Source organism: Diachasmimorpha longicaudata, chromosome 2, assembly GCF_034640455.1.
Source record: "Diachasmimorpha longicaudata isolate KC_UGA_2023 chromosome 2, iyDiaLong2, whole genome shotgun sequence".
NCBI lineage: Eukaryota > Metazoa > Arthropoda > Insecta > Hymenoptera > Braconidae > Diachasmimorpha > Diachasmimorpha longicaudata.
In genome coordinates this window covers 8,713,780-8,737,959 of record NC_087226.1, presented here as the reverse complement: position 1 = coordinate 8,737,959, position 24,180 = coordinate 8,713,780, and the positions used below count along the sequence as shown (strand labels likewise).

Genomic DNA, 24,180 nt, shown 5'->3' with positions numbered 1-24,180 from the left:
TTCGTGCTGTACATATTATTTAATACCTGTATTCGTTAATACTAATTTACAAAATTCTTTTGGAATTATGTTAGTATATACTTTCATTATCTACAACTGTACAACGAATTCTTAGTGAATAATTGAGAGAGCCACTGCTCCATCGCAAATGATTTATTCTCCTACTACAGGTCCTCCGCGAGGGTTTCGAATTCTTCCACAAAATATCTCATATCTCCTTCGGTAAGACCCGAGCTTTGCAGTACCAGCCTGAAGAAATTCGGCAATCCATGGAGTGGCTGATAAGTCACCAGCATAGACCCCTTCTTCACCATTCGCTCTTTAATAATCGGTGCAATTCTGTGCAGTTCACGATCCAATTCCTCTCCTTTCAACCCCCTTTTAGACTTCGGTATATACCAGAAGCAGACGTTGGTGCACTGAGGCTCCTGCAGAAGCCTCCAGCCCGCCCTACCCCTAATCAATCCCACGAAGAATCTCGACAAATGAAAGACCTTGTCCACATGCATCTCAAATCCATTAGTTCCCTTCGCCTTCCACATAAACCAGAACTTGAGAACATCCGCCCTTCTTCCACACTGAACATGCTTGTCTCCGGAATCATATGATGTATCATAGAACTTGTCCTTCTGGAAGAGATACGTCGCACAGGAGCTGTGAGCTGATTGTAAGAGATTCTCATGTCTCGTCAGCAATGTGGAGCATTGTTGAGGTGCTGCCAGGAGCTTGTGAGGATTCCACGTGATGGAATCAGCCAGATCAATTCCTTCAAGAAATCTTCTGTACTTGGACGACATCAGGGCGCCTCCTCCCCATGCAGCGTCCACATGCATCCACATGTCGTACTTCTCACAAACGTCATGAATCCGCCTGAGGGGATCGTAACTCCCAAGAACCGTTGTTCCTGAAGTAGCTGACACCATGAGAGGTGTCCCACCCTCCTCCAGACACGTCTTCACTTTGACCTCGAGATCTTCAGTGCACATTCTCCCCCTCTCGTCAACCTTCACCTCATGGACGTTGTTTGTTCCGATCCCCAGGAAAGCTGCGAGTTTCTTTATAGAGTAGTGAGCATCTTCAGACGTGAAAATGACTAATCTTTGTGATCCGGAGAGTCCCGTTTCCTTCAATCTCGGATATTTGTGGTGTCGAGCTAAGTTGATGGCGTAGCCGTTCGCCATTGAGCCTCCAGGGCAGAATATCCCGTCTCCTTTCCCATCTGCCCACCCTACAATTTTCCGCATTTCCTTTAGGACCTCGTTTTCCATCACGGAAAACACTGGAGATACCTCGTAAGTGTATACTGATGGGTTCAATGCATCTGTCAACCACTGCCCAGCGAGACCGTAAGGATCAACACTGGAGAACAACTGATTGACGAATTTGGGATTGCCCGTTTTAACGCTATACTTGACTACTCCGCGTGCCAAGTTCAATAATTGATCGTGGCTGATACCAAATTTTTGTAGGTGGAGATCTATCGTGGAGGGGAGTCGTTCTGGATCCACCCAGTCCACGACCTTGGTCTTGCGCGAGGTGCCCTGCATACCGTGGAATAGAAATTGTTAATCAGAGTGATCGTTTGTCAAGGTGCTGGGTGCACTGTAGGGGACATTTCGAAATGGGTAATTATGCGTGGAGACTGGCTGTGTTTGGTATTTAAATTGTTGGTGGTTTACGCAATTTTTCGAAAGCTGAGATTTGATGATACAAAAAAGGTTTTTATGAGCATTTTTCTAGGTTGAGATTGACATGAATTTATGAAAATTGAATTGATTTTGTAATTAAAAACTTATAATCCAAAACTAATTTCTTTGCATATTTCAATGAAAGTTGTGGGCTGAATGTGGAATTTTTCAAAAATTTGAAATACTTGAGGAAATTCATCCTCAAGAACAATTCTCCTTTTATTCAACCGGAAAATCCAGTAAAAAAGTATGCTTCAATTCTATTTTCATCGAAGGCGAAGTTTCATGGCCCTTTCAATCCATTTACTCACATCAAAAACAGCATCTTGGAGAACAATTTCAAAGAAATCCCTGAGAAATTGTTCGTGTTTCGATCTAGTTGGAGTACTTTCAAACTGTCCAGCGAGCTCTTCATTCACGTATTCCTTCAAACCACACTCCATGACTCCTTTGTGATAATCACCAGATAAGCCTTTATCAAAACTCCTGGAGAGGCCAGTGGACATGGCGTCGATATCCTCGATGGAGGCTCGCCCTAGGGTATCACAGTACGCGTCCTTGTTCGCTGGCATCTCGACAGCACGTTACAACTGGAGTGTAATCGTCAACGGCAGCGTTCTTTATACGCTAACAAGTATCTCATCAAGGACGTGAGACCCCCGCCAATATTTCTACCGGGATAGAGCGTTCAACTAGTCCGAACGTTTCAATCGCAATTCATCTGTCCCCGGAAATCCGAGGACTTTGAGGAAAATGACTACGTCATCCGACTTTCCTCATGACTTCTCAGTCTTCAATTATTGATTCTCACGCACGCCGTCCCCACAGTAATTTCTAAATATCTTCACTAAATAAACCCACTTATTCGAAATTTCAGATGGTGAGTATTGCAGTCGTACAAATGTCCTCGGCATATTAAATAAAATCATTGAATGACTTCCACGAGGTCATTCTCACCCGGAAAGTGATCTAGCATCCTAGTCCGATATCGTACCACAAAGATCATACCGGGAAATAATTACACTTCAAAAGTTATTGCAGTTAAGGAAAGACTAATGATGACTAGAACTTTATAACTGATAATTGAGGAAACTTCCCCGGGGCTCTCATGGTCCGATAATTTCGATAGAAATTGAACGGCTACCAATGACCTTGTCAAAGGCCTTCTAATAGCACCCAGTGATTCGTTAATTTAATTACTTAAAAAAAGGAGCTTTCGTGGTCTCCTGAGCACTGTTTCAGTGCCCCAAGGAATTTGAAAGTATTCAATCATCAACGGCGTAATAAATCATTGAAAAATTCCCTCGCACTGTGCTCTGACTTTTTTTTTTTACAATATTATGTGTTCAGCATGGGTGATTAAATAATTCCATAAAATTTTCATTCATAAAAGTTGTTTGACTTCATAATGTCAAAGGACAGACCTCATTTCCTCGGTAATGACTTCACATATATCAACAATTTTTCATAATTCATTAATTCATCACTGGAATTATTCACTTGATTTTGTTGTTAAGCTGAGGATTGAGGAACAATAGAGGCAATCTTCAGATAATGAGTGGAGGGTGAATGAGGTTTAATCAATTTCAATAGAGAACTTGACTTTAGGAAATTTTGCCATTTTATGACAACAGAAAACATTTACATTCTAAACGCCTGTAAAAAACTGTTTGAATACCTAATTACTGAGTTTATATTAATTCAATTGAATATTTTAACTCAACTGATCTCAGCTATTCAGAAAAAGAACTGTTTCCACTCTCCCACGGAAAACGTCTTGGAATGTCTGCCATTAGCACTAAATAATGTGTTTAAAAAACACTTGGTTAGTTACCTCTCTCTATTCGGGGATGCATTCACGGAATAAAATGTACAAATGAATAGAAAAATAAAATGTATATATCATTCATACAAATTATTATTAACTGAATAGTAAAATATTTATACAATGAAAGAATATTGTCTTCTTACCCATCTAATCTTGATTATGTAATTACTTTATCACATTTAATACATATACCCCGTGGAGATTTCATAATTGTTGTCAGTCTACCAATGTCGCAGACTTTGTTTTTAAACGCTTGTTCATTCAGCTTTTATCCCATGAAAAATTACATCGTGCTGCAGTTTGTCATTTCTCAATGAAATTAAATAATCAAATATGTTCCCTGGTGACAGGGAGAATGTTTAGATTTCAATTATTATATGAGTTACTTCCACATAAATTCAAATATTGGACGCAAGAGAGCGTGAAAATTCCTGTACCATAACGTTTAATTATTGAGGAAAAAAATTATATTGAATGAGTCTCTCTACCTTGAAACTTATATCGGAGGAATTGGATTTTATTATGCGTGGATGATGGTTGAGTGTAATTATTGGCCTGCACCCATGATAATTGTCCAACATCTTCGAAATTCCTAAGTATTTTTTTTCACGGTATTATAAACTTTGTAAACTAATGTAACAAATCACTTGCAATAACATTTTCATCTAAAGAATAACAAATATAACCACTTAAGGTTTCTGACTTTCTGTGAATATCTAAAACTTAAGGGAGATACAGAAATTTTTGACCCAACCTTTTTTGCAGTAAAAAATCAGAGCTACAAAAGTGATTTCGGCGAAAATTTTGGTATTTCCATCCGATTAGCAGATATCCACAGAAGACCGAGTCTGGAATAATATAGTTTATCTCATTCTGAGAATTATCTACGCAATCAATTGTTCAACAATTGGAGACAGTTGCAAGTTTAGTGATGAGCAGAATCACTGCGTTCATGAACTCTTCTTTACTGTCTCGAGATGTTGAGTACAATTCACTAGATGCCCGTGAACAATTTTTAATTATTATTTAAGAAAGAAATTAGCCAAAATACGCCCCACAGTTTGAACAACGTCGATTTTTCAAGAGTAGACAGCAGAAGATACCCAGAGGGAAGAAGAATATCGCGCAGAAGATACCAAGACATGTGTAATCGTCTTCGAGGACTCCGACCTGGAGGAAAATTATCAGATTGATAAACTTGATACACTCAAATGCGAAGGGGTTTCGAGAATTATCGAGTGAGGGGAAGCAAAGAAAATGGAAAAATACGAGAGGGTATGCATGTGATGAAGAATAAATGATATAATTGTCAAGAATGTCAAGGTTTTCAGATGAATTTCCGTAAACCCCTTCACTCTGGCAATGTTCACGTAATGAGGAGTAATCATGACATGTTCATACATGTTCACAATTGACAATTTCATTGTTTCAATTTCGTTTAAAGCGAGGAATTATAGGAAGATGTTTGTCGGAAATTTCAACAACGACAAAGAATGTTTTCAATGAATTTCCAGGGACCTCACTCCGTTCTTATTAACAAACGAGGATGAAATCCTATTAAATTCTCTCCCCCATTTTCTCAAGACCCAGATTCCTCGAACAATACTAAAATTAAAAATTGAATTTACTCTGCAAGCAGGACAGGCTCCAACGAGTATAATCTCAGGCACAATCACAGTCCTTGTTGTGGTTGTTGTTGTTGCTGGTGTTCCATAGGATGGTATCGGTGAGCTCTGATACGGAGTACCAGAGCTCGGATAATACCCAGGTGGTGGTTGCCATGAGATATTGGCTAAACGTAAAAAATGAGAGTCAAGAAATAGCAACAATTCTGACAAGCAATCCAATAAGAACGAATGAAAGACAAAGAGTGACAATTACACATAACCTAAGCGTCAACAATATTTTTAATACCTTGCGGAGCTGTTGCTACAGAGTAAGGAGGTGGTGGGTCGTCTTTTCTTATTAATGGAGCACCCTCCATGGTGTCACAATGCCCTCACAATGATTGATACGAAAGAGTAACTAGAATTTTTATATTAAATTACAAAACCCGATCAGCTGATGGGACCGACTCGAACGAGCTTGTCATGCGCAGTTCTACTGAGAATTGCAGTCTACGATAATAAAGATGATTCAGATGTATCACCGATAGATTTAATCAATTTGAAAAAAATAATCATGCTGCATTGTCAATGCGAAAGATATTGTTAGGATGAAAAGATGGAGATGTTTTTTAATATTCTTTCAGATTTTTTTTGGAAATACGAACTAGTTAAGTCAAATCATTTTCTCGATCAGCAAAAATTAGCTTTTGTGTGCAAGAAAAAATAAAAAAAAAAAGTAATTTTTTAAGAGTTCAATTATTTTATAAAAAAACCATTTATTATCCTCAAAATCATTCCTGTAAGTTAATAAAAATCGTAAAAAATAGAGCCATTGTTCTAATTTTATCCGGAGATCCGGAGTATTGAAAAAAATCGTATTTCTTCTCCACAATAAAATTTGAACACAATAAAAGAAAATGAAAGAGAAAAATCCCTAGGTGAATGTAGTTCGCCATCCTTGAAAGTAATATAAAATCGAAATCATTTCATAATAAATAAATGACACAAATCCCTCCCTCAAAGAGGATAGGTCTGTCCTCTTTGAATCCCACCCTCGATCTATCTCCACCCACAGCCACAAGATAGCGTTAGCCTGCAGTTCAACACGTCAAATTCCTATTATTCACATGCCATATGTGTAGGTCTACGTCAAGCTTGAAACTACCACTACTTTATACAACGTGCCAACAGTACACTCCCAAGTGACACAAAAATTATTCACACCTTGGTAGGCCCCAAAAGTGTCTCTAAAATTCCCAAGACATCGTCCCAAACGATGAAAAATATCGTGTAACGAGTGACAAGCCCTGAAAAATATTAATTCAACAACACTTCCACCGATTGTTGAAGATGCTTACGTCAACGTACTTTCACATTTTTAACCTCGAATACGACTCATCACTCCCAAAACCCCCGATTGAACAAAAACAACAGGCCCTTTAGGCCCACAAACCCGAAACATCTCATGAAACAACTGTTTCACTATTGACGATGCAAAATAACTCTAAAACAAGAGAAATGTTTATAGTAAGAGCATTGGAAAAAATACTAGCCGATAAGGATGTCAAGCGTTCCCACTTGTCACAATTACGAAAATCATGCGAAACAGCACTAGGTGAGTCCTCACAGATGTCTAATAATTTGACAAAATCATCATAAACCTCGCCAGATGGCTGATGAGGTATTTTTATTTAACTCGAGACTTATAAAGAGAAATAAAGAGACGGCTCGAAATAGTCAATATATTGAATAACAAAGCAAATGTTAATGAAGATCAATGAATCAGCTTCTAAATGATTAAAAATACGAATTTAATTTGAAAGGTTATTTTCAAAAATAATTATCCCATATGCATTATAGGGCAAGGCTGATGTAACCATGCCTGCCGATGATCGAAACTTATTTATTCAACTAAAATAAAGATTCTGCAATTCAAATAAAGAAATTGCCTGTATGCATTCGAAAATTTCGTTACATTGAATTGATTTTCCCTGTTGTATTCCATTCGAGACTCTTTAAATCCTAATCCTTTAATTTCGTTCTCAGACGACCTTCGAAAGGAGATAAAAGAGGGACCGAGTGTGCAAGGTGAGGAGGCCATATCAAATGCCCTGCCCCAGCCAAAGAACGATTCAAACGTAATATCAGCAGAGAAGTACTTTCTTCCTTTCGAGCTAGCATGTCAGGGCAAATCCCCTCGAATAGTGGTGACAGCTTTGGACTGCCTGCAGAAGCTGATAGCATATGGTCATCTGACTGGCAACGTTCCAGATTCAACAGAACCCAACAAATTGTTGATTGTGAGGATCGTGGAGACAATATGCAGCTGCTTCATGGGCCCCCAGACAGACGAGGGGGTCCAGTTGCAGATAATTAAGGCCCTTTTAACTGTGATGACTAGTCAACATGTGGAAGTACATGAAGGGACTGTCTTACTGACGATACGTACTGTGTATAATGTTTATTTGGCATCAAGGAATCTGGTTAATCAGACGACAGCTAGGGCTACATTAACGCAAATGATTAATGTTATTTTTGCAAGGATGGAGACACAGGCTGAGGATGAGGCGAGGATTGGAGAAAATACTTGTGTCCAACCCCCAGAGACTCCAGTAACCCGAGTGGATTTAGATGAGAGTACTTCAGGAGATCACCCAGAGTCCTCGTTTGAGTCCACTCAAATCGTCACTAGTATCCTCGAGGAGGTAATAACTACCGTTGTACCTGAAGACCCGCCAGTCCCCTCGCCTTTGGAGGACGGGAATCCCGACCAAGTCCAAACTGACGATAACACCGATGAGACAACAACCGAGGCCGATAACATGGTAGCAGCAAAGTTCAGCCATGTCCTTCAGAAGGACGCTTTCTTAGTCTTCAGAGCTCTGTGTAAACTCTCGATGAAACCGCTGCCTGATGGCACACCAGACCCCAAATCCCATGAGCTGAGGTCAAAAATCTTATCTCTGCAGTTGCTTCTGGGTATCCTCCAGAATGCTGGACCAGTCCTGCGTTCCAACGAGATGTTCGTAATAGCTATCAAACAGTACTTGTGCGTTGCTTTATCAAAGAATGGGGTGTCCTCAGTGCCTGAAGTATTCGAGTTGTCCCTGGCATTGTTCCTAGCTCTGCTGGCTAGATTCAAGGTCCACCTGAAGATGCAGATCGAGGTTTTCTTCAAAGAGATCTTTATGAACATCCTGGAGACTTCCAGTAGTTCCTTCGAGCACAAGTGGATGGTGATTCACGCTCTGACGAGAATCTGTGCCGATGCCCAGAGTGTTGTGGACATTTACGTCAACTACGACTGCGACTTGTCAGCAGCAAATTTATTTGAGAGACTTGTCAATGATCTATCAAAAATAGCACAGGGTCGTCAGGCATTAGAGCTTGGTGCCTCCCCCAATCAGGAAAAGTCGATGAGGATTAGAGGCTTGGAGTGTCTAGTTTCCATACTTAAGTGCATGGTGGAGTGGAGCAGAGATCTCTACATTAATCCTGGTACTCCAGTCGACCAACAAATTCCCAGTGAACCGCCTGATCCCCCGCTCAACTCGTCCTTACCTCGTTATGGTAGTGCTGGCAGTTTGTCATCAGCAAATTCTAGTCTTGTAGGGAATAAGGAGGTGTCAGACTCGCCAGAGCAGTTTGAAGTACAGAAACAGCAGAAGGAGGTGTGGGAGGCCGGTATAGATATATTCAACAGAAAGCCTAGCAAAGGCATTCAGTATCTCCAAGAACAGGGACTACTGGGGGCTTCAGCCGAGGATGTGGCGAGGTTTCTCCATGTTGATGAGAGGCTCGATAAAACCGCTATTGGGGACTTTCTGGGAGATCATAATCATAATCAAGTCATGTATAATTACATAGACCAGATGGACTTTATTAATAGAGATTTGGTGTCGGCGCTCAGGTATTTTTTGGAGGGCTTCAGACTACCCGGGGAGGCCCAGAAGATTGATAGGCTTATGGAAAAGTTTGCCAGTCGATACTGCGAGTGCAATCCGAAGTAAGTTAATGGGGTTTTAGCAAATGTTTTCAATTTCCGAGAGGGACAGGTTAAATGGGATTTAGGGAGATGAATTATGGTATTGCATCGTTCATCAAAAAGAGAATCCCTGAAACGTTCATGTGATTTTTTAATGTCGTTCAATTGACTTTCCAGGCATTTTCTTTAAGCATGAAGAGTTTGTTTGACTAACCTTGGGTTTTTCGATTTCATAGCAATGGCTTGTTTACCAGTGCAGACACCGCTTACGTCCTAGGTTTTTCGATAATAATGCTGACAACTGATCTCCATTCACCACAGGTCAAAAATAAAATGACCAAAGAGCAGTATATCAAATTAAATCGACGGATTAGTGACAATGAGGATTTACCCGAGGAGTATCTCTCCAAAATTTATGACGAGATTGCTGGGAACGAGATCAAGATGAAATCGCATCCTAATAGGCCAGGAAAGCAAGGTAAATAGTGGAAAACTATATGAAAAAATTTAACGAATAACCGAGACTGCTACTTAATTTGGGATCTTTGATACAATGAGCTCAACATCCATAAAATGTTCTATAGAAATTCAATAGAATATTCTATTGAAATTTTTAGATTTTTCAATGAAAATTGTCAAACGCCCTTTACTACATAAAAGCCTTCCCCATTGCAGTGATCTCCAGTGAGAAAAAACGTCGTCTCCTATGGAACATGGAAATGGAGTTGATCTCGACAGCAGCCAAGAACCTCATGGACTCTGTCAGTCATGTGCAGGCGCCATTCACCACCGCCAAACACCTGGAACATGTCCGTCCAATGTTCAAGATTGCCTGGACCCCCTTCCTGGCAGCATTCAGCGTAGGTCTTCAAGACTGCGACGATCCAGAGATTGCCTCCCTCTGTCTTGACGGGATCAGGTGTGCGATACGCATTGCCTGCATATTCCATATGTCTCTAGAACGAGACGCTTACGTCCAGGCCCTAGCTAGATTCACACTTCTAACTGCCAATTCTCCCATCACCGAGATGAAGGCCAAGAACATTGACACGATAAAAACCCTGATAACAATCGCTCACACCGATGGTAATTATTTGGGAAGTTCCTGGCTGGACGTCGTAAAATGTATTTCTCAATTGGAACTGGCTCAGCTGATTGGAACGGGGATAAGACCCCAGCTCCTTGGGCCCCCTTCGAAGCCCTACTTTCCTTCACCTTTGAATAATTTTACAAGCCTGACACACAATAATTCGCACCAGTCCAACAGCCTCAATCTGTCCTCGTTAGACCCCAGTGTGAAGGAGTCTATTGGAGAGACTAGTTCTCAGAGTGTCGTGGTGGCAGTCGACAGGATTTTTACGGGGTCTACGCGGCTGGATGGTGACGCCATCGTGGAATTCGTAAAGGCCCTCTGCCAGGTGTCCTTAGAAGAGCTATCTCACCCAACACAACCCAGGATGTTTTCCCTGACGAAGATCGTGGAGATATCCTACTACAACATGGGGAGGATTAGGCTGCAGTGGTCCAGGATCTGGCAGGTCGTGGGTGATCATTTTGATCGGGTGGGTTGCAGCCCGAGACAGAATATTGCCTTTTTCGCTGTCGACTCACTCCGACAACTTGCCACGAAGTTCATTGAGAAGGGAGAATTCGCAAATTTTAGATTTCAAAAGGAGTTCTTGAGGCCCTTTGAACACATAATGAAGAAGAACAGATCTCCAATCATAAGAGATATGGTAGTGAGGTGTGTAGCTCAGATCGTCCATTCACAAGCACCGAACATAAGATCCGGATGGAAAAATATTTTCAGTGTATTCCATCATGCCGCGAGTGATCGAGACGAGTCCGTTGTAGCCCTCGCCTTTTCAATGACAGGAAAAATAATTAATGAACTCTACGCTGAAGACTTTAGTATCATGGTGGATTCTTTTCAAGACGCTGTTAAGTGCCTGAGCGAGTTTGCTTGTAATTCGTCATTTCCTGACACAAGTATGGAAGCGATAAGACTGATTCGCACGAGTGCCTCGTATATCGATGCTAACCCCCAGATGTTCGCTGAGGGAATGATGGATGAGAATGGAATGGTATCAGAGGAGGACAGGGCCTGGGTGAGGGGCTGGTTTCCACTTCTCTTCGAGTTGTCTTGTGTTGTCAGCAGATGTAAACTAGACGTTAGAACGAGAGCATTGACGGTGCTTTTTGATGTAGTAAAAACTCACGGGAGCTCCTTCAAGCCTCACTGGTGGAAGGATCTCTTCCAAGTTCTCTTCAGAATTTTTGATAATATGAAATTACCCGAGCAGCACACAGAAAAGGCAGAATGGATGACAACTACCTGCAATCATGCACTATATGCCATTGTCGATGTTTTCTCACAATTTTATGACGTCCTGGGGCCTCTGCTCCTGGGACAACTGTATTCACAACTTTTATGGTGTGTACAACAGGATAACGAACAGTTAGCGCGGTCAGGGACAAATTGTCTTGAGAATCTCGTCATCAGTAATGGTGTTAAATTCGATGAGGACACCTGGTCGAAGACAACTAGATGTATTCTTGATATCTTCGAGAGCACTTTACCCGGAGTTCTGCTCACCTGGAAGCCTCCCTCCATAAATAAGGAATCAGATCTTGATGTAATTACTGGAGAGCATGATAATCACGTGGGGATTCTGAAGAGGAGCAACAGCAATCAGAGTTTGACGAGCAGTACTTCGGATGTGGGCAGTAACAGAATCTTCTCAGCGCTGCTGATCAAGTGTGTAGTTCAACTAGAGCTGATCCAGACCATTGATAATATTGTCTTTTACCCGGCAACGTCCAGAAAAGAGGATCAGGAGAATCTGGCACTGGCCCAAGCTGATATGCTTAACGGAAGGTCCAGTGATTCGGGTCTGGATGGCTCTGGAAGTGAACAGAAGGAAGAGCAGGGAATGTATTCCGCCCTGAACACGATACACTTGCTTCAGCTGGTTGAGTGTCTTCTCAGGTCCCATCGTTTCGCCAAGAGCTTCAATGTTAATAATGAACAGAGAAATGTTCTCTGGAAAGCAGGATTTAGGGGCACAGTCAAGCCGAATTTGCTGAAGCAGGAGACGCAATCACTTGCTTGTGCTCTCCGGATTCTATTCAAAATGTACAATGATGAGTCCCATCGGAGCAATTGGTCAACTGTGGAATCACATCTCGTGGAGACTTCGAGAGAGGCTTTGGAATATTTTCTGGCACTTCCTAATGAAGCACATAGAGACGCCTGGACGCCTATTCTTCTCCTTCTGCTCAATAGAATCCTTAAAATGTGTGACAACAGATTTGCTGTTCATGCAGCTAATTGTTACTCGCTACTCTGTGAAGTCATGTGTTTCGACCTCAAGCCAGAACCTCGATCGGTTTTACGAAGATTTTTCCTCAGAATTGGACCGGTTTTCAGAATCACACCAATGTAACAAACATGGAAGCACTGATGAGTGTAAAGAGCGGAGTGATTGACGATTCATGATCCCTGATTTATAAGTTTTGAGGAAGTGTATTTATTAAATCACGTGAATCAGTAAGAATATACATAATGTTATATACATAGTTTAATTTTAGGCGGAGAAGTACTAATGTTGAATTCAGAGTGAACGATTGGATGGGAGTGAGCACTGATGGACTCTGTCTAATCGTGTATTTTTCTCTTGTGTTTATGGTATGCAAGGTTGAATTGTAAGTTCGGAGGTGCAGTAAGAGAGAATATATATAAATATGAGTGGATGTTTGAGGGGAGATTTTTGCCCAAGGGATTATGCTCGTAGAGTTTTAATAAAAACATGAAACAACAGCCACTAAACATTTTTTTATTCTCTACTTCTTCAACCATCATGTGTGACCTCTTGTAGGAAGAGCTCTTCATATTTGTTTCCATTCACCTCAAGGGAATAGAATTATTGCCCTTCCTCGACAACAATCAATTAAAAAGTATAACTAGACAGATTGCCACACCATTCCTGTACAAACGCAAGTACATCATTGAGGGGAGAGTCCTGCGGTGCTTGCCTAGCAGCACTCAATATTTTATTCCAGTCCTCCCTGTCAACAACTCGACTGCTCCCCTCAAATCTAACTGTAGCCCCCCGAATAGGATATCCGGTTAACGCGCACTCTTGCAAAGGAGTAGATCCATTTGCAGGGCACGTTAAGGACCCGATATAAACTCCCCTGTTATCAACTGGAAGCCCCTGTTCCACCTTCTGATCCATGGACACAGCTAGCACCCACTCCCTCACCTCTTCTCTCTCTTCCCTCAGTAGACTCAGGTCTTCAGGTAACGGAACCTCCAGAGGAAAATCCGTTATTCTCAAGTCATCAACATCTAGAATACTCCCGTCACCTTCTTCGATGCACTCCTCAAGATCCAAGAAGTGATTGAGGAAGACAAACGCTTCACTATGAGATCCAGCTTTCCTGCACTCAACTCCGGCTTCGTAGTAACATCTGTCAGCCAAAAGGACATCAGAGAATCTCAATAGGGAAACAGAACACTTCATCTCTAGTTGCGACACTGCTGGGGATTCTCGACAAGCGGCTTTGACAGCTGAGTAATGGGTGGCTCTTAACAATCTCCCAAATTTATCTTCATTCGATGAAGAACTTTCGATGTTTCTCAACAAACCCAGTAAAAAACTTCGAAGTTGAGACAATCGACTATACCGAGCGTCCAAAGGTCCATCATGGGAATTCAACACTCCCTCAGCCAGATGATAGTAAAGATTATGGTATTGCGCAATGGGTGGAGTTCCAAATTGATTATAAAGATGAAGAGCTTGTTCAGGAGTCCCCGATTTCAGCAATTGAGCTGCCCGTTGCGCGACGTACTTATGGAGAAGCTCAGGGCTCTGAGAGCTTGCGACCTCGAAGACTTGAATCCACTGTCCCTTTCTCGCCAAGCCATCCAGAGTTGAGTCTATACTTCCTTCTGATGTCCTTTCCATACTATCTCTCCCGGCATTTTCCCTATATTTATCCTCGAGATAAGATTCCAGCTCTGGTGCTAGTTCTCGAACAATGCGTTTCGCTCTCATCCAGTCGCCAACAGCGGCTAAAGCATTGATCGCTTCTTTGAGTTTGTCTGCTTGAAGATAAACCTGAGCGGCGAGTGCGTGTTCTCCCAGAAGTACTAATTTGTTACCGAGATCACCGCCAACTTGGAGAGCCGTGTCCGGTTCAGCTTGATTCAGTAGGATATCAGCAGCTTCAATGAGAATGGGTCTGGAAGGATGCGGATCCGAGATGAGGATGTCCAAGGCAGTTCTCACTTCTCCCTCTTCCAGCCAGCGTCGAGCTTCCTCTAAGCTGTTGACCCCTTCGATTCCTGAACTCTTCTGAGATAACTCACGCCTCAGCGAAGCTTCCTGGCTGGGTAGGTACTCCCTGCAAACTCTCATAGCTTCTGACCACATACCCGCCTTCTTGTAATGCTCCACAATGATGTCAGGCTTGTGTGCTCTCAGGAGTAATGACTCCGCAAACGCAAAGTCCTGATTATCAGCGGCTTCAGAAGCCCTTGCCACTAGGACTTGAGCCACCGCTTCTTGCCCAACAGACTGGGCTACCTCCTCGGCAGCGTCCCAATCTCTGGTATGAATGTACATTTGTACAGCCTCAGTTGCTTTACCCGCCCGAATGAACTCCTTTTCAGCTTCCTGATACTTGCCCTCGTCTTCCAACGCCATCGCGTATCTGTAATAAACTTCCTTCTGTTGGTCAGCATTCCCATACTTGACAGTCTCCAAAGCCCACTCGAATAATCCCGCCTCGCAAGCGATGTTAAGACAAGCGTCCAAATAATTCAACCTCATTAAGAGTCGTGCGCTCAATTCAGGAGCTAGGGTTCTAGCCCACATAAGGGCCACCTGCTGCCCCGCTTTGTCCCCTGCTGCTGTCTTAGCGACTCGAAGTGCGTCCTCCCACATGTTGGCATTTTTGTAAGCAGAAACTGCTCCCTTCCAGTCTTCTGCCCCAAGAAAGTGCTCCTCAGCGTCTCTGGTCTTACCAGCAGCTTCTAGCTCTCTCGCCAAATAAGCATGAGTCGTCTTGAGGAGATCTGGACGATGTTCAGCAACGAGACGTATCATATCGTGACGCAGTCCCGCTCTTCTGTACATCGCAATGGCCGCGTCATACTGACCAATAGCTACGAAGAGGGCCTCTGCGTATCTGAAGTCTCCAGCTTCCTGAAGACTTTCGGCATGGCCTGTCAGAACATCAACAGCTTCTTCGGACTTCATGTACTCCATCGCGACTTCATACGCTCTGGACCAGTTGTTTGATTTTATATGAATTTCCACCGCTCTTTGAGGTGCCCCCGCTCGGAGGAAGAGATTTTCTGCAAGATTTGCGTCTCCAGTAGACGCGTAGTATTCCCCGAGCTTTGCACACTGTTCCTGAATCAGAGGATCATCGCTGTCGATGACTTGGACAATTTGCAGAGCTTTCCTCCATTGTCGTGCGTTGATTGCAGAATTCAGAGCTAGTGCAGTCTCCCCAGCTTCGATAAAATGATTGATAGCTGCGTCAAAATGTCCACCATGCGCTAAGTGATGGCCCCATTCTTTCTCGAGAGCGACAACAGAATTAGGTTCCACGGATCTCGCTAAATCAAGGGCCCTCGCGAATACTCCAGCTTCACCATAACATTTTATAGCCGCTATGAAGTCGTTCGTCCTCTCCAGGATCTCCCCAGCCAGCTCCATTAAGTCTGATGACTTGAGAGCTTTCACCACCTGCTTTGTAAGCTCCTGATCCTCGAGAAGATCTTCGTGAATCAGAACCAAACGTCCTGCTCGGCCAGCTCGTCCAGCTTCCAGGAAGAGTTTCACTGATTTTTTCGGGTCGTCATTCTCCATTATCGAGGCCGCTCTTGCTGACTGGCCGCTCTTTGATAGCCAAGACAGATGCTTCTCCTTCAGGTCTTTTAAGCCTGACCAGTCGCGAGTCTCTGCAAGATTCAGGGCGTCTTCCCAGTGCCAGTATTTTTGATACATCTTCAGTGCTTTATCAAGTTCGTTTTGCTCAAGGTAAATAGCCTCAGCCGTCTTCAGTTCTCCACTGAGTATCGCCAGTTTAGCCCAACAGTCCGGAGAGCCCATTGGGTCGTTCCCAGTCTCCTTCGCATATTTTTCCCCGGTCTTCACAATGTCCTTGAGAAAACTCGAGCAAGCTACGTCTCCGAGGGCTGCGTAGCATCGAGCCGCAACCAGAAACTTCCTCTCTGCCATTGCGTTCCTAGCTACGTTCTCCCACATGGCTTCCACCTGAGGTCGATCACCCAGTTCTTCTAAAAAGAGGACAACTCTCCCAAAATCATTGTCATGCAGAGCAGTACCAAATTCAATTAATCCTTCGTCCAATGGGTACATAACTCGAGATCCAGAGTCTTCTACAACAACAGCTGTTTTCCCTGGTTCTCTTTCAATGTCAATAGCATCCCCTCGAATAGCGATGAGTGTTGCAGCCTCGGGTGCATCAACATTGTACCATACAGCAAGTTTATTTCCAGTTTGGGCGACAGCAACATCGCTGCCAGGTACCCAGGAAGCGAATCCCGTACCAGTAAGCAGGAGTGTCCTTCCACCCTTCTCATCACAAAGCCAGAGCCTGCTCTTCTTATCCCTCGATAATAACCGATGACCAGTTTCACTCAACTCCAACCAGTCAACTCTAGCATCATGAGTAATGATGCTGATCGTTGCACCTGTCAGAAAGTCAATGATTCTGACTGTCTTCGGATCGAGAAGATAAGCTAACCGCTTGTTATCGGGCATCCCAACCACCTGACGTTCATTAATTCTCACTGACACCACATGAGGATTAACAGCTTCAGTCCTCACAGAACCTAAAATCTCGTTCTTCCCATACTCCACGATGGTCAGTTCCCCAGCGTAGAAGATCAGACACACACCCGGATACTCAAAGAAAAATTTTTCGCTTCCTGGTTTCTCCTCCCAAGGGATTTCGCTCAAGAGATTCAGCTCGACGTCAGTGATGAGCAGAGTTGAACTAGTCCTGGCGACGATGTGATTATCAGAGCGTCCCATCACCTTGACATCTTCAATCTCGTTTCCCGTTGATGATTTGATAATCACAGGACGGCTGGAGCTATTCAATGAACGAATGACAACTTGACTTGGACCAACGTAAGCTACTTCATGGCTTCCCCTGACCATTGCACGTTTCAGAATGGTCTCGAATTGTTCAACAGCACCAGTGAGACCACCGATGACCAGCCTGGAACCGTCTCTCCGCCAGGACAGAGCAGTTACTGTGTAAAAATTCGGAAGTTCCCGGCTATTGGTTTCCTCCCATATGGCACGTCTCGGGCTCCAGTCGATGGTTCGAATTTTATTCCAAGAACCGATGACTACGCTCTGTCCACTGGGGCTGCAGCAAGCAACGGCTATCTCCTTGTCCTGGGAATCACGGGAGTAATCAAAGACTTTGGTGACTTTTCCCTGGGGATCGTAGAAGGTCAGACGCTTGTCACAGCCACCAGCACAAATGTGTCCTTGAGCCCAAGCTAGAGCATAAGCTGGCACACCGTGGGTGACCACTCGTCCTGAGGGTTCAGTCTTGCCGTCGCTCTTCAGGAAGTAACGGATTATACTACCGTCTGCATGGCTCGACAGGAATCCAGTATTTTTTACGTTTGCTGCGAGGGCAATTGTCATTGCATCTGCTGTGTAGAGGGTCTGAGCTTTGTGGGCTTTTAAAATGGACACTCGGACCTTTCCATCCGCTAGACCCGCAATTATTGGACCCTCTGAGGGCCATATCATGCAGGTGACCGCATTGCTCTGGCCGAATTTGTTGCAAATTACTTTTTTCTCACCCCTAGGAGAAAAAGTCGATGAAGTAGTTGGAGGAAAACAAGAGGGAGTTCTATAGAGGACAAATGGTTTTAAAAGAATTCTTTGAAAGAATGTACTCCCCAAAATTCCTCGACACTTATTTTCCAAATTATAGCACTCTAGTTTTCCGGTTTGCAAGATTACTAATTCAGATCAAGGAATGTTAATCCAACTTCGGTAGAAATCCCTAGGACTTAATTGAATGTTCTGAAGATCATAGGGTTTGCAAGAAATAGAATAATCTAGAGATTAAAATGTAAAACTTCGAAGAAGATGATGGAAATAAAGAAATTTTGTAGTATGTTTTCATAAAATCACTTGTTGTTGAAGGGATTCTATTTCATATTGGTGTCAAAAAATGATTGTTCAAACTTTATCTTTTAACACATATTTACCAGTCTTCTCCAATTTTGTACACATAGATGATATTGTCGCTTTGACCAACAGCTATTTTTGTCGAGTCCGCAGAGAAAGCTATTGTCTTCACGACATAACTCTTTTTTCCAAACTGGATTGACAAAATTATTAAAATAAGTTGTTTCGTTAAACTGTTTTGATGACTAATTTTTCAAATTTATGGATAAATCGAATGATTTATTTATGTAATGTTATAGTAACCTTGGAGTCCACAGGCTTGGTGGAAAAACGATCTTTTTTATTTCCATGCTCATCGAACAAATAAATTGAACGATCTGACAAGGCAACAGCAAGTTTGAGATTATTTGGCGACCAGGCAAGAGCCACTACGCGATTTTCACTATCACTGGAGGACAACACTGTCCCTAAATATTTCAAAATCATGGCTGATTGACAGAGTCAGCAATAATTGTCATCGTTGTATGTACGATGTGGAAAAACCGGGGTTTGGGTGAATGTCGTACGGGGAGAGGGACACTATGTTTTCGTTTTCGTTGCCTAGCAACTGAAGATCATTGTCATGGGGGTAAACAGAGTAGCAATGTCACCACGCATGATGATCACGATCATTAATGTACGAATGTCAGCTCCCAAATTGGGAAACCCACTGATATTCGATTCAGTGGAATGAATTCATGGAATTCCGAAAGGGCGAAACATCATAAAAAATAATAATTCCCTTTGTTCAAGGCATATTCGAATATTTTGAGTTTCTTTGTTACTTACATTGTTGCAAACACTTTCATCCCGAGGGATGAAAGTACTTGATCAGCAACGGCATCTCAGGCATCCGATTCCACCAAATCGCCATTTTGTCACTCACGCCACAAGTTCACTACACTGATGTTCATCACTACACTTTTATCACACTATTATAGTCTACATTTTGCACTCTAAATGATGAGAAATTAATCATTTATCAACGATTTGGGATAAAAATACTTGATCATCAACGGCTTCTCAGGCATCGTGTTCCACCGGCAAACCGCCATTTTGTCACCCACGCCACCGCTTCACCACACTCATGTTCATCCCGATATTTTTATTTATTCAACTCCTTTCAAGATTCTGAACTCGATGAGAAATTAATTATTTATTAACAGTTCGGGATGAAAATACTTGATCATCAATGGCTTCTCATGCCCCGTATTCCGCCGGCAAATCGCCATTTTGTTAACCACGCCACAGCTTCACCACACTGATGTTCATCACAACACTTTTATTACACAAATAAAGTCTACATTTTGCACTCTAAACCATGAGCAATGAACTATTCATCAACGATTCGAGATGAAAATACTTAATCATCAACGGTTTCTCAGGCATTGTGTTGCACCGCCAAATCGTCATTTGGTCACCCACGCCACAGCATCACTACACTGATGATCATCACGATACTTTTATTAGACTAGCGCCACCGCGGCCGCGGTGTTGTTGCCGGTAATCGATTATCAATAGCCAAATGATCGATTGTGACTATGATATAATCGATTATCTGCATGAAATCCGTTATGGTCGATTAGCAACCCGTATTACTTTGGATATTGGATAACTACCTTTTAGATTTTCAACTCTAAATGATGAGAATGAATCATGTATCAGCGATTTGCGTTGAAAGATCTGTAGAGTGTTTTCATTTAGCAGAGGTTATCATTCCACAAACAACGAGACGACTGCCTTTGTTAACGACACAATCACAAATGCTAGCACTTTCATCACTTCGAATGACCAATTCAAAACAAACATCTCTGGTTACCGGTCTTACCACAATTTCACAAAACGGATGTTTTTAGAATAAGAAAACGTCATTAAAACTGATTATCGAGTTGGAATTCTTGCATTCTAATTTCTAAATGATGAAAAATTAGCCATTAAGAGCTGGCTTCCAGAGGGCTCACATAAACAAGCTGATTTTTTAATTACATCCATTATAATTTTTTGATTTCCATGGAACCCATTTTCCGATACGTGGGCATCATCCCTCATATCGGAATTTGGGCATTATCGATATTAAAAAATTATTTTGTCTGCAATTTCAAGAGTCACTTTGACCATGACATCCCTCTGAAAGCTCTCCTTAACTGCTATTTATTCGATTAAATCTTGTGAATGCTGTGATTTTTTGGAGGTTACGAGCCCATAAACACGGAAAACTCCTACTCTTACCGATACATTCACGGATTTTAATAGCTATTTAGCTAGTTATGTTGTTGTACACATTTTTAAGACTTCGAATGAAAGTTTTTGATCAGTACGGCGTGCTGAAGTAATAATAAACCGCCCGCGAACTTGCTCGGTTGTTACTGGCGCCGCAGCTTCACACGACTAACGTCCATCGCGTAATAAAACATGTCAGCGGTGGGGTTAGCTCTGTCGCGCCAACTCCGATCTCATTTTTCGGGATTTAAAACAATTTGTAAGTTGATGAAATAAATTATTGTTTTTTAATTACTTAATAAATTCCACCGAATTGGAAAAACAACAATGACACTAGTTATTCTGATGTATTAGAGGAAACATGATAACCTAACCTCTGCTACTACAGTGGGTAATTTATTAATTTGCTGAATGAATTAATTTACTTAGTGAATTATCTTTCCAGCGATATAAACAGATTGTTTTTCCAATTTTTAACAAACATTACGAAGACGAATATATCAATTCGAGCAGTTTTATGTGATCCGAATGCATCATCTTAGATTGGGAAAATTATATCATTTTGCGTTAATTATTGTCTTTTCTAGGCAAAGACATACGATGTCTGACCACTCCAGCAACGACAGTACAATCCCCCCAGGAATCTCCCGTGAATAATCCCCAGAGCCCCAAAATTCCTGAGAATGTAACACTCCGGAGTCAGGAGTCAGTGGTCCCCTCACAATATAGATTCGTCTATCCCGAGTTCCTCCCTGATCCTACTCCAGGATTCCGAAACAATCTCCGGGAGAAACTCGAAAGGATGGACATGATGGCAAGGAGAACTGTCCTTGACATCCCTGAATTTTATGTTGGTTCGATATTGGCTGTTGAATACTCAGAGCCTCATGCACCAGGAAAATGTAACAAATTCGTGGGGATTTGTATCGATAGAAAAGGCTGTGGTTTGAGGGCCAATTTCATCCTGAGAAATGTTATTGACCATCAGGGGGTTGAGGTGAAATTCGATTTGTATGATCCTGTCATTCAGAAAATCGATTGTTTGAGGTACTTAATTCGTATTTATCGAATTATTTGTGGTTGATTTGTTTATTGCTCTACTTTTTGCTAGATTAGAATAGATTTCTTAGAGAATAGATTTCTTAACTGAAGTAAACAATTAAGTTATTGATAACAATAGTTGACGTAATTTTTAATTATTCATCTTTTTGTTCCTTCCAGACTCGAAAAGAGACTGGATGACGAATTATACTACCTCCGTGATGCTCCCCTGGAGTACAGTACATTCCCAGTGGACATGGAGATGGAACTCTTGCCAGAAGGTAGTGCAGTCCCCGTCAACACCCTCCAAGTACCCCTAAAGCCTAGGCCATGGCTGAAGAGGTGGGAGATATATCCAATGAAGGGAATTGTGCAGAGTACCATCATTACTACTCCGAAGAAGTGGCTGCGAGCTGAAAAGTTGAAGAAACCTTGGGAAAAATACGACATCATGAAGACATACAGGTATTTTTCCCTATGTCTTTTAATTGCAATCCAAATCCAATCACTTCAGGCTATTTTCATAATTATAAGAATTTTCTTTCTTTGTCTAAACTCTTTCTTTGTATTCCACGACTTTTACAGATCCACCATCCCAGAGGAAGATCAACAAGCCATTTATTCTGAAGTCTATACCAAATTACATGCATTAGAAATTTCCAGGAAGAAGATGAAACGTAAGCGTGGATTTATGCGGCCAACGAAGGACCAATAAGCCTTATAAAATATACTACTGATTGAATTCTTGTTTATAAAAAAAAAATCTATAGACCAAAGGGGCAATAAATCGCTTCAATTCTGTAACTGTTTGCAAATTCTTAAAATCTTTCCGATTAATTTATGACAGGTGGGAACGTTTATCAAATTGTGGAATTTGTGTTAAGAATATTGGGAACGTGGGATATTCGTACAATTTTTCTAGGATCTCTTGAAAATGAAATACTTATCAAATAAGTACGTTTTTAAGAATCTGCACAATTCCTTATTATTCTGACCATAATTTATAAAAATAGAGATGAATGTGAACTTCAATTTTAAACGTCGATTATAACATAAAAATGTGGCGAACAACACACCAATCCTCTATAGCTCGCCACGATCTTCAATCAATGAAGCACAATACTCCAGAGTTCTGGAACATCCAGGTGTCCGATTACTCCACGTGACATCTTTCCACGTTGTCGAGGATTTCCGAACAGGAGAATCATAATCTCCGCAATTACCCCCAGACGAATCCACTTCCATTTCCGGTGCTGCCCACAGTTGGGCTGCCATTAGTCTCCTCATCTTTGCCATCTCCTTGTGCTGACAAGTGAGTTCCTGCCCCGTACAAATGACGCAGGTCCACGCACAAACATGTATCGCACAGTTGTTTGACATAGGATGCTGGACAGGATAATCAGTTGGCTGATGAAACGTCCACTGACTCCAGTCGAGGTCTCCCTTTACTGACTCCATCAGTGCACATATTTGCTTGAGTAAGTCGTCGGGGGGTTCCTTGTGGGGTCCGTCCATGAAAAGGAAAATCCTGGACTTGGGTATTATTATCAATATATTGCAGTGACCACCGTAGATGAGGGGAAACAGCCAAACAGCCTTACTCCAACAGTCGTTCTTCAAAAGCCAGTGGGTTAATTCGGCTGGTGGACAGTTTTCACACTGGGACAGTAGTGCATAATGAGAACTATTGAATGTCAGCACCCTGAAGTCAGATCTCAATGCTCTATTCTTCATCAGTTGTAACCAGGCATCGATTATGGGATCTTTCACTAGTTTCCCCTTTCGTAGACATCTCCACATTTTCGGTTCAAGAAGGATTCCATAAACTTGTTTCGTTAAGTTTGGAAAGCCTCTTGGGTATCTCCAGTTTTTTTTCAAAATATTTTTTGAATTCTCTGGAGGAGATCTGCGACGCAATTCTTCGTTTCCATTCTCTCCTCTAGAAATATTCATTCTAATTGACGTAGATTTTCGCTGGTGACGGATTAAAAATATCTGTTGAGAATGAAATAGGATGGGTAATTGAGGCGACTGAGGAGAATTATTGAGACAATTAGTTACATGAGAAGAAATGGTCGATGTCGATAAGAATTACCTTAATTATTCAGATCTGAGGAGCTCTGAAAAGTGAAGAATACTGAGAAGTTTTTAGCATTTTTAAATTGTTAACGATTTCGTTGTTTTGACAGCTTCCTTTATCACAAATTTCAAGATAATGGATGAGTCTCCCGAGAGAACTGGCATTTGTTGGCTCAACAAACACTCGGACGAGGAAATATTTGATGAATTCGTTTGTGATGTAGATAGAATTACATGGAAGCTCAATAAAATTATTACTTTTATCGAAGGATAATTGAAATTTCTCTCTCAATTTATGTAATGGGATTTTAAATTCGCTTGAGGCAGTGATGTAGTGAAACTTTGGAAATCACCGAAGTTCCCCTGATTGCCAAATTCTCTGCATTTTTAAAATTAAATATTCCATTCAAGATTCCTAAAATTCCTTATCAATAGAATCTATGGAAATTCGTACACTATAAAATACTATAAAATTGCAAAAACTCAAAACCTC

The 24,180-nt window shown here is 41.9% G+C and overlaps 7 protein-coding genes across 8 annotated transcripts in view; 2 read left to right on the top strand and 5 right to left on the bottom strand.

The window, feature by feature from the left end:
• Positions 1-3,425, bottom strand: LOC135173171 (cysteine sulfinic acid decarboxylase). The gene is made up of 2 exons (XM_064139874.1): positions 2,000-3,425; positions 1-1,541 (listed from the first exon to the last, which is right to left on the bottom strand). The coding sequence occupies exons 1-2, from the start codon at positions 2,258-2,260 to the stop codon at positions 165-167; spliced, it is 1,638 nt and encodes a 545-aa protein (XP_063995944.1). The 5' UTR covers positions 2,261-3,425; the 3' UTR covers positions 1-164.
• Positions 1-20,192, bottom strand: part of LOC135172693 (uncharacterized) — a 67,176-nt gene extending 46,984 nt beyond the window's left edge. The window contains exon 1 of the mRNA XM_064138960.1: positions 19,137-20,192. The gene's annotated coding sequence lies outside the window, so the exon portion shown is untranslated. The remainder of the gene's footprint in view (positions 1-19,136) is intronic.
• LOC135173173 (membrane protein BRI3) lies at positions 3,570-5,632 on the bottom strand. The gene is made up of 3 exons (XM_064139881.1): positions 5,431-5,632; positions 5,145-5,308; positions 3,570-4,686 (listed from the first exon to the last, which is right to left on the bottom strand). Exons 1-3 carry the CDS (start codon positions 5,498-5,500, stop codon positions 4,555-4,557), a joined length of 366 nt encoding a protein of 121 aa, XP_063995951.1. The 5' UTR covers positions 5,501-5,632; the 3' UTR covers positions 3,570-4,554.
• Positions 6,273-12,937, top strand: LOC135173170 (brefeldin A-inhibited guanine nucleotide-exchange protein 1). Its single transcript, XM_064139873.1, has 4 exons — positions 6,273-6,738; positions 7,170-9,129; positions 9,345-9,586; positions 9,784-12,937. Exons 1-4 carry the CDS (start codon positions 6,615-6,617, stop codon positions 12,552-12,554), a joined length of 5,097 nt encoding a protein of 1,698 aa, XP_063995943.1. The 5' UTR covers positions 6,273-6,614; the 3' UTR covers positions 12,555-12,937.
• LOC135173169 (intraflagellar transport protein 172 homolog) lies at positions 12,929-18,945 on the bottom strand. Its single transcript, XM_064139872.1, has 3 exons — positions 18,612-18,945; positions 18,389-18,501; positions 12,929-17,976 (listed from the first exon to the last, which is right to left on the bottom strand). Exons 1-3 carry the CDS (start codon positions 18,792-18,794, stop codon positions 13,059-13,061), a joined length of 5,214 nt encoding a protein of 1,737 aa, XP_063995942.1. The 5' UTR covers positions 18,795-18,945; the 3' UTR covers positions 12,929-13,058.
• Positions 20,193-20,675: 483 nt separating the features above from the next.
• LOC135172711 (large ribosomal subunit protein bL19m) lies at positions 20,676-22,412 on the top strand. The gene is made up of 4 exons (XM_064138999.1): positions 20,676-20,826; positions 21,155-21,614; positions 21,789-22,073; positions 22,194-22,412. Exons 1-4 carry the CDS (start codon positions 20,760-20,762, stop codon positions 22,321-22,323), a joined length of 942 nt encoding a protein of 313 aa, XP_063995069.1. The 5' UTR covers positions 20,676-20,759; the 3' UTR covers positions 22,324-22,412.
• A 113-nt stretch (positions 22,413-22,525) lies between these two features.
• Positions 22,526-24,120, bottom strand: LOC135172713 (uncharacterized). 2 transcript variants are annotated; one of them, XM_064139001.1, is made up of 2 exons: positions 23,704-24,120; positions 22,526-23,603 (listed from the first exon to the last, which is right to left on the bottom strand). In XM_064139001.1, the coding sequence occupies exon 2, from the start codon at positions 23,559-23,561 to the stop codon at positions 22,692-22,694; it is 870 nt and encodes a 289-aa protein (XP_063995071.1). In that variant the 5' UTR covers positions 23,562-23,603; positions 23,704-24,120; the 3' UTR covers positions 22,526-22,691. The 2 variants fall into 2 exon arrangements, with proteins under 2 accessions (XP_063995071.1, XP_063995072.1); XM_064139002.1 differs by having other exon boundaries at positions 22,526-23,547; positions 23,704-23,740.
• Positions 24,121-24,180: the final 60 nt, after the last annotated feature.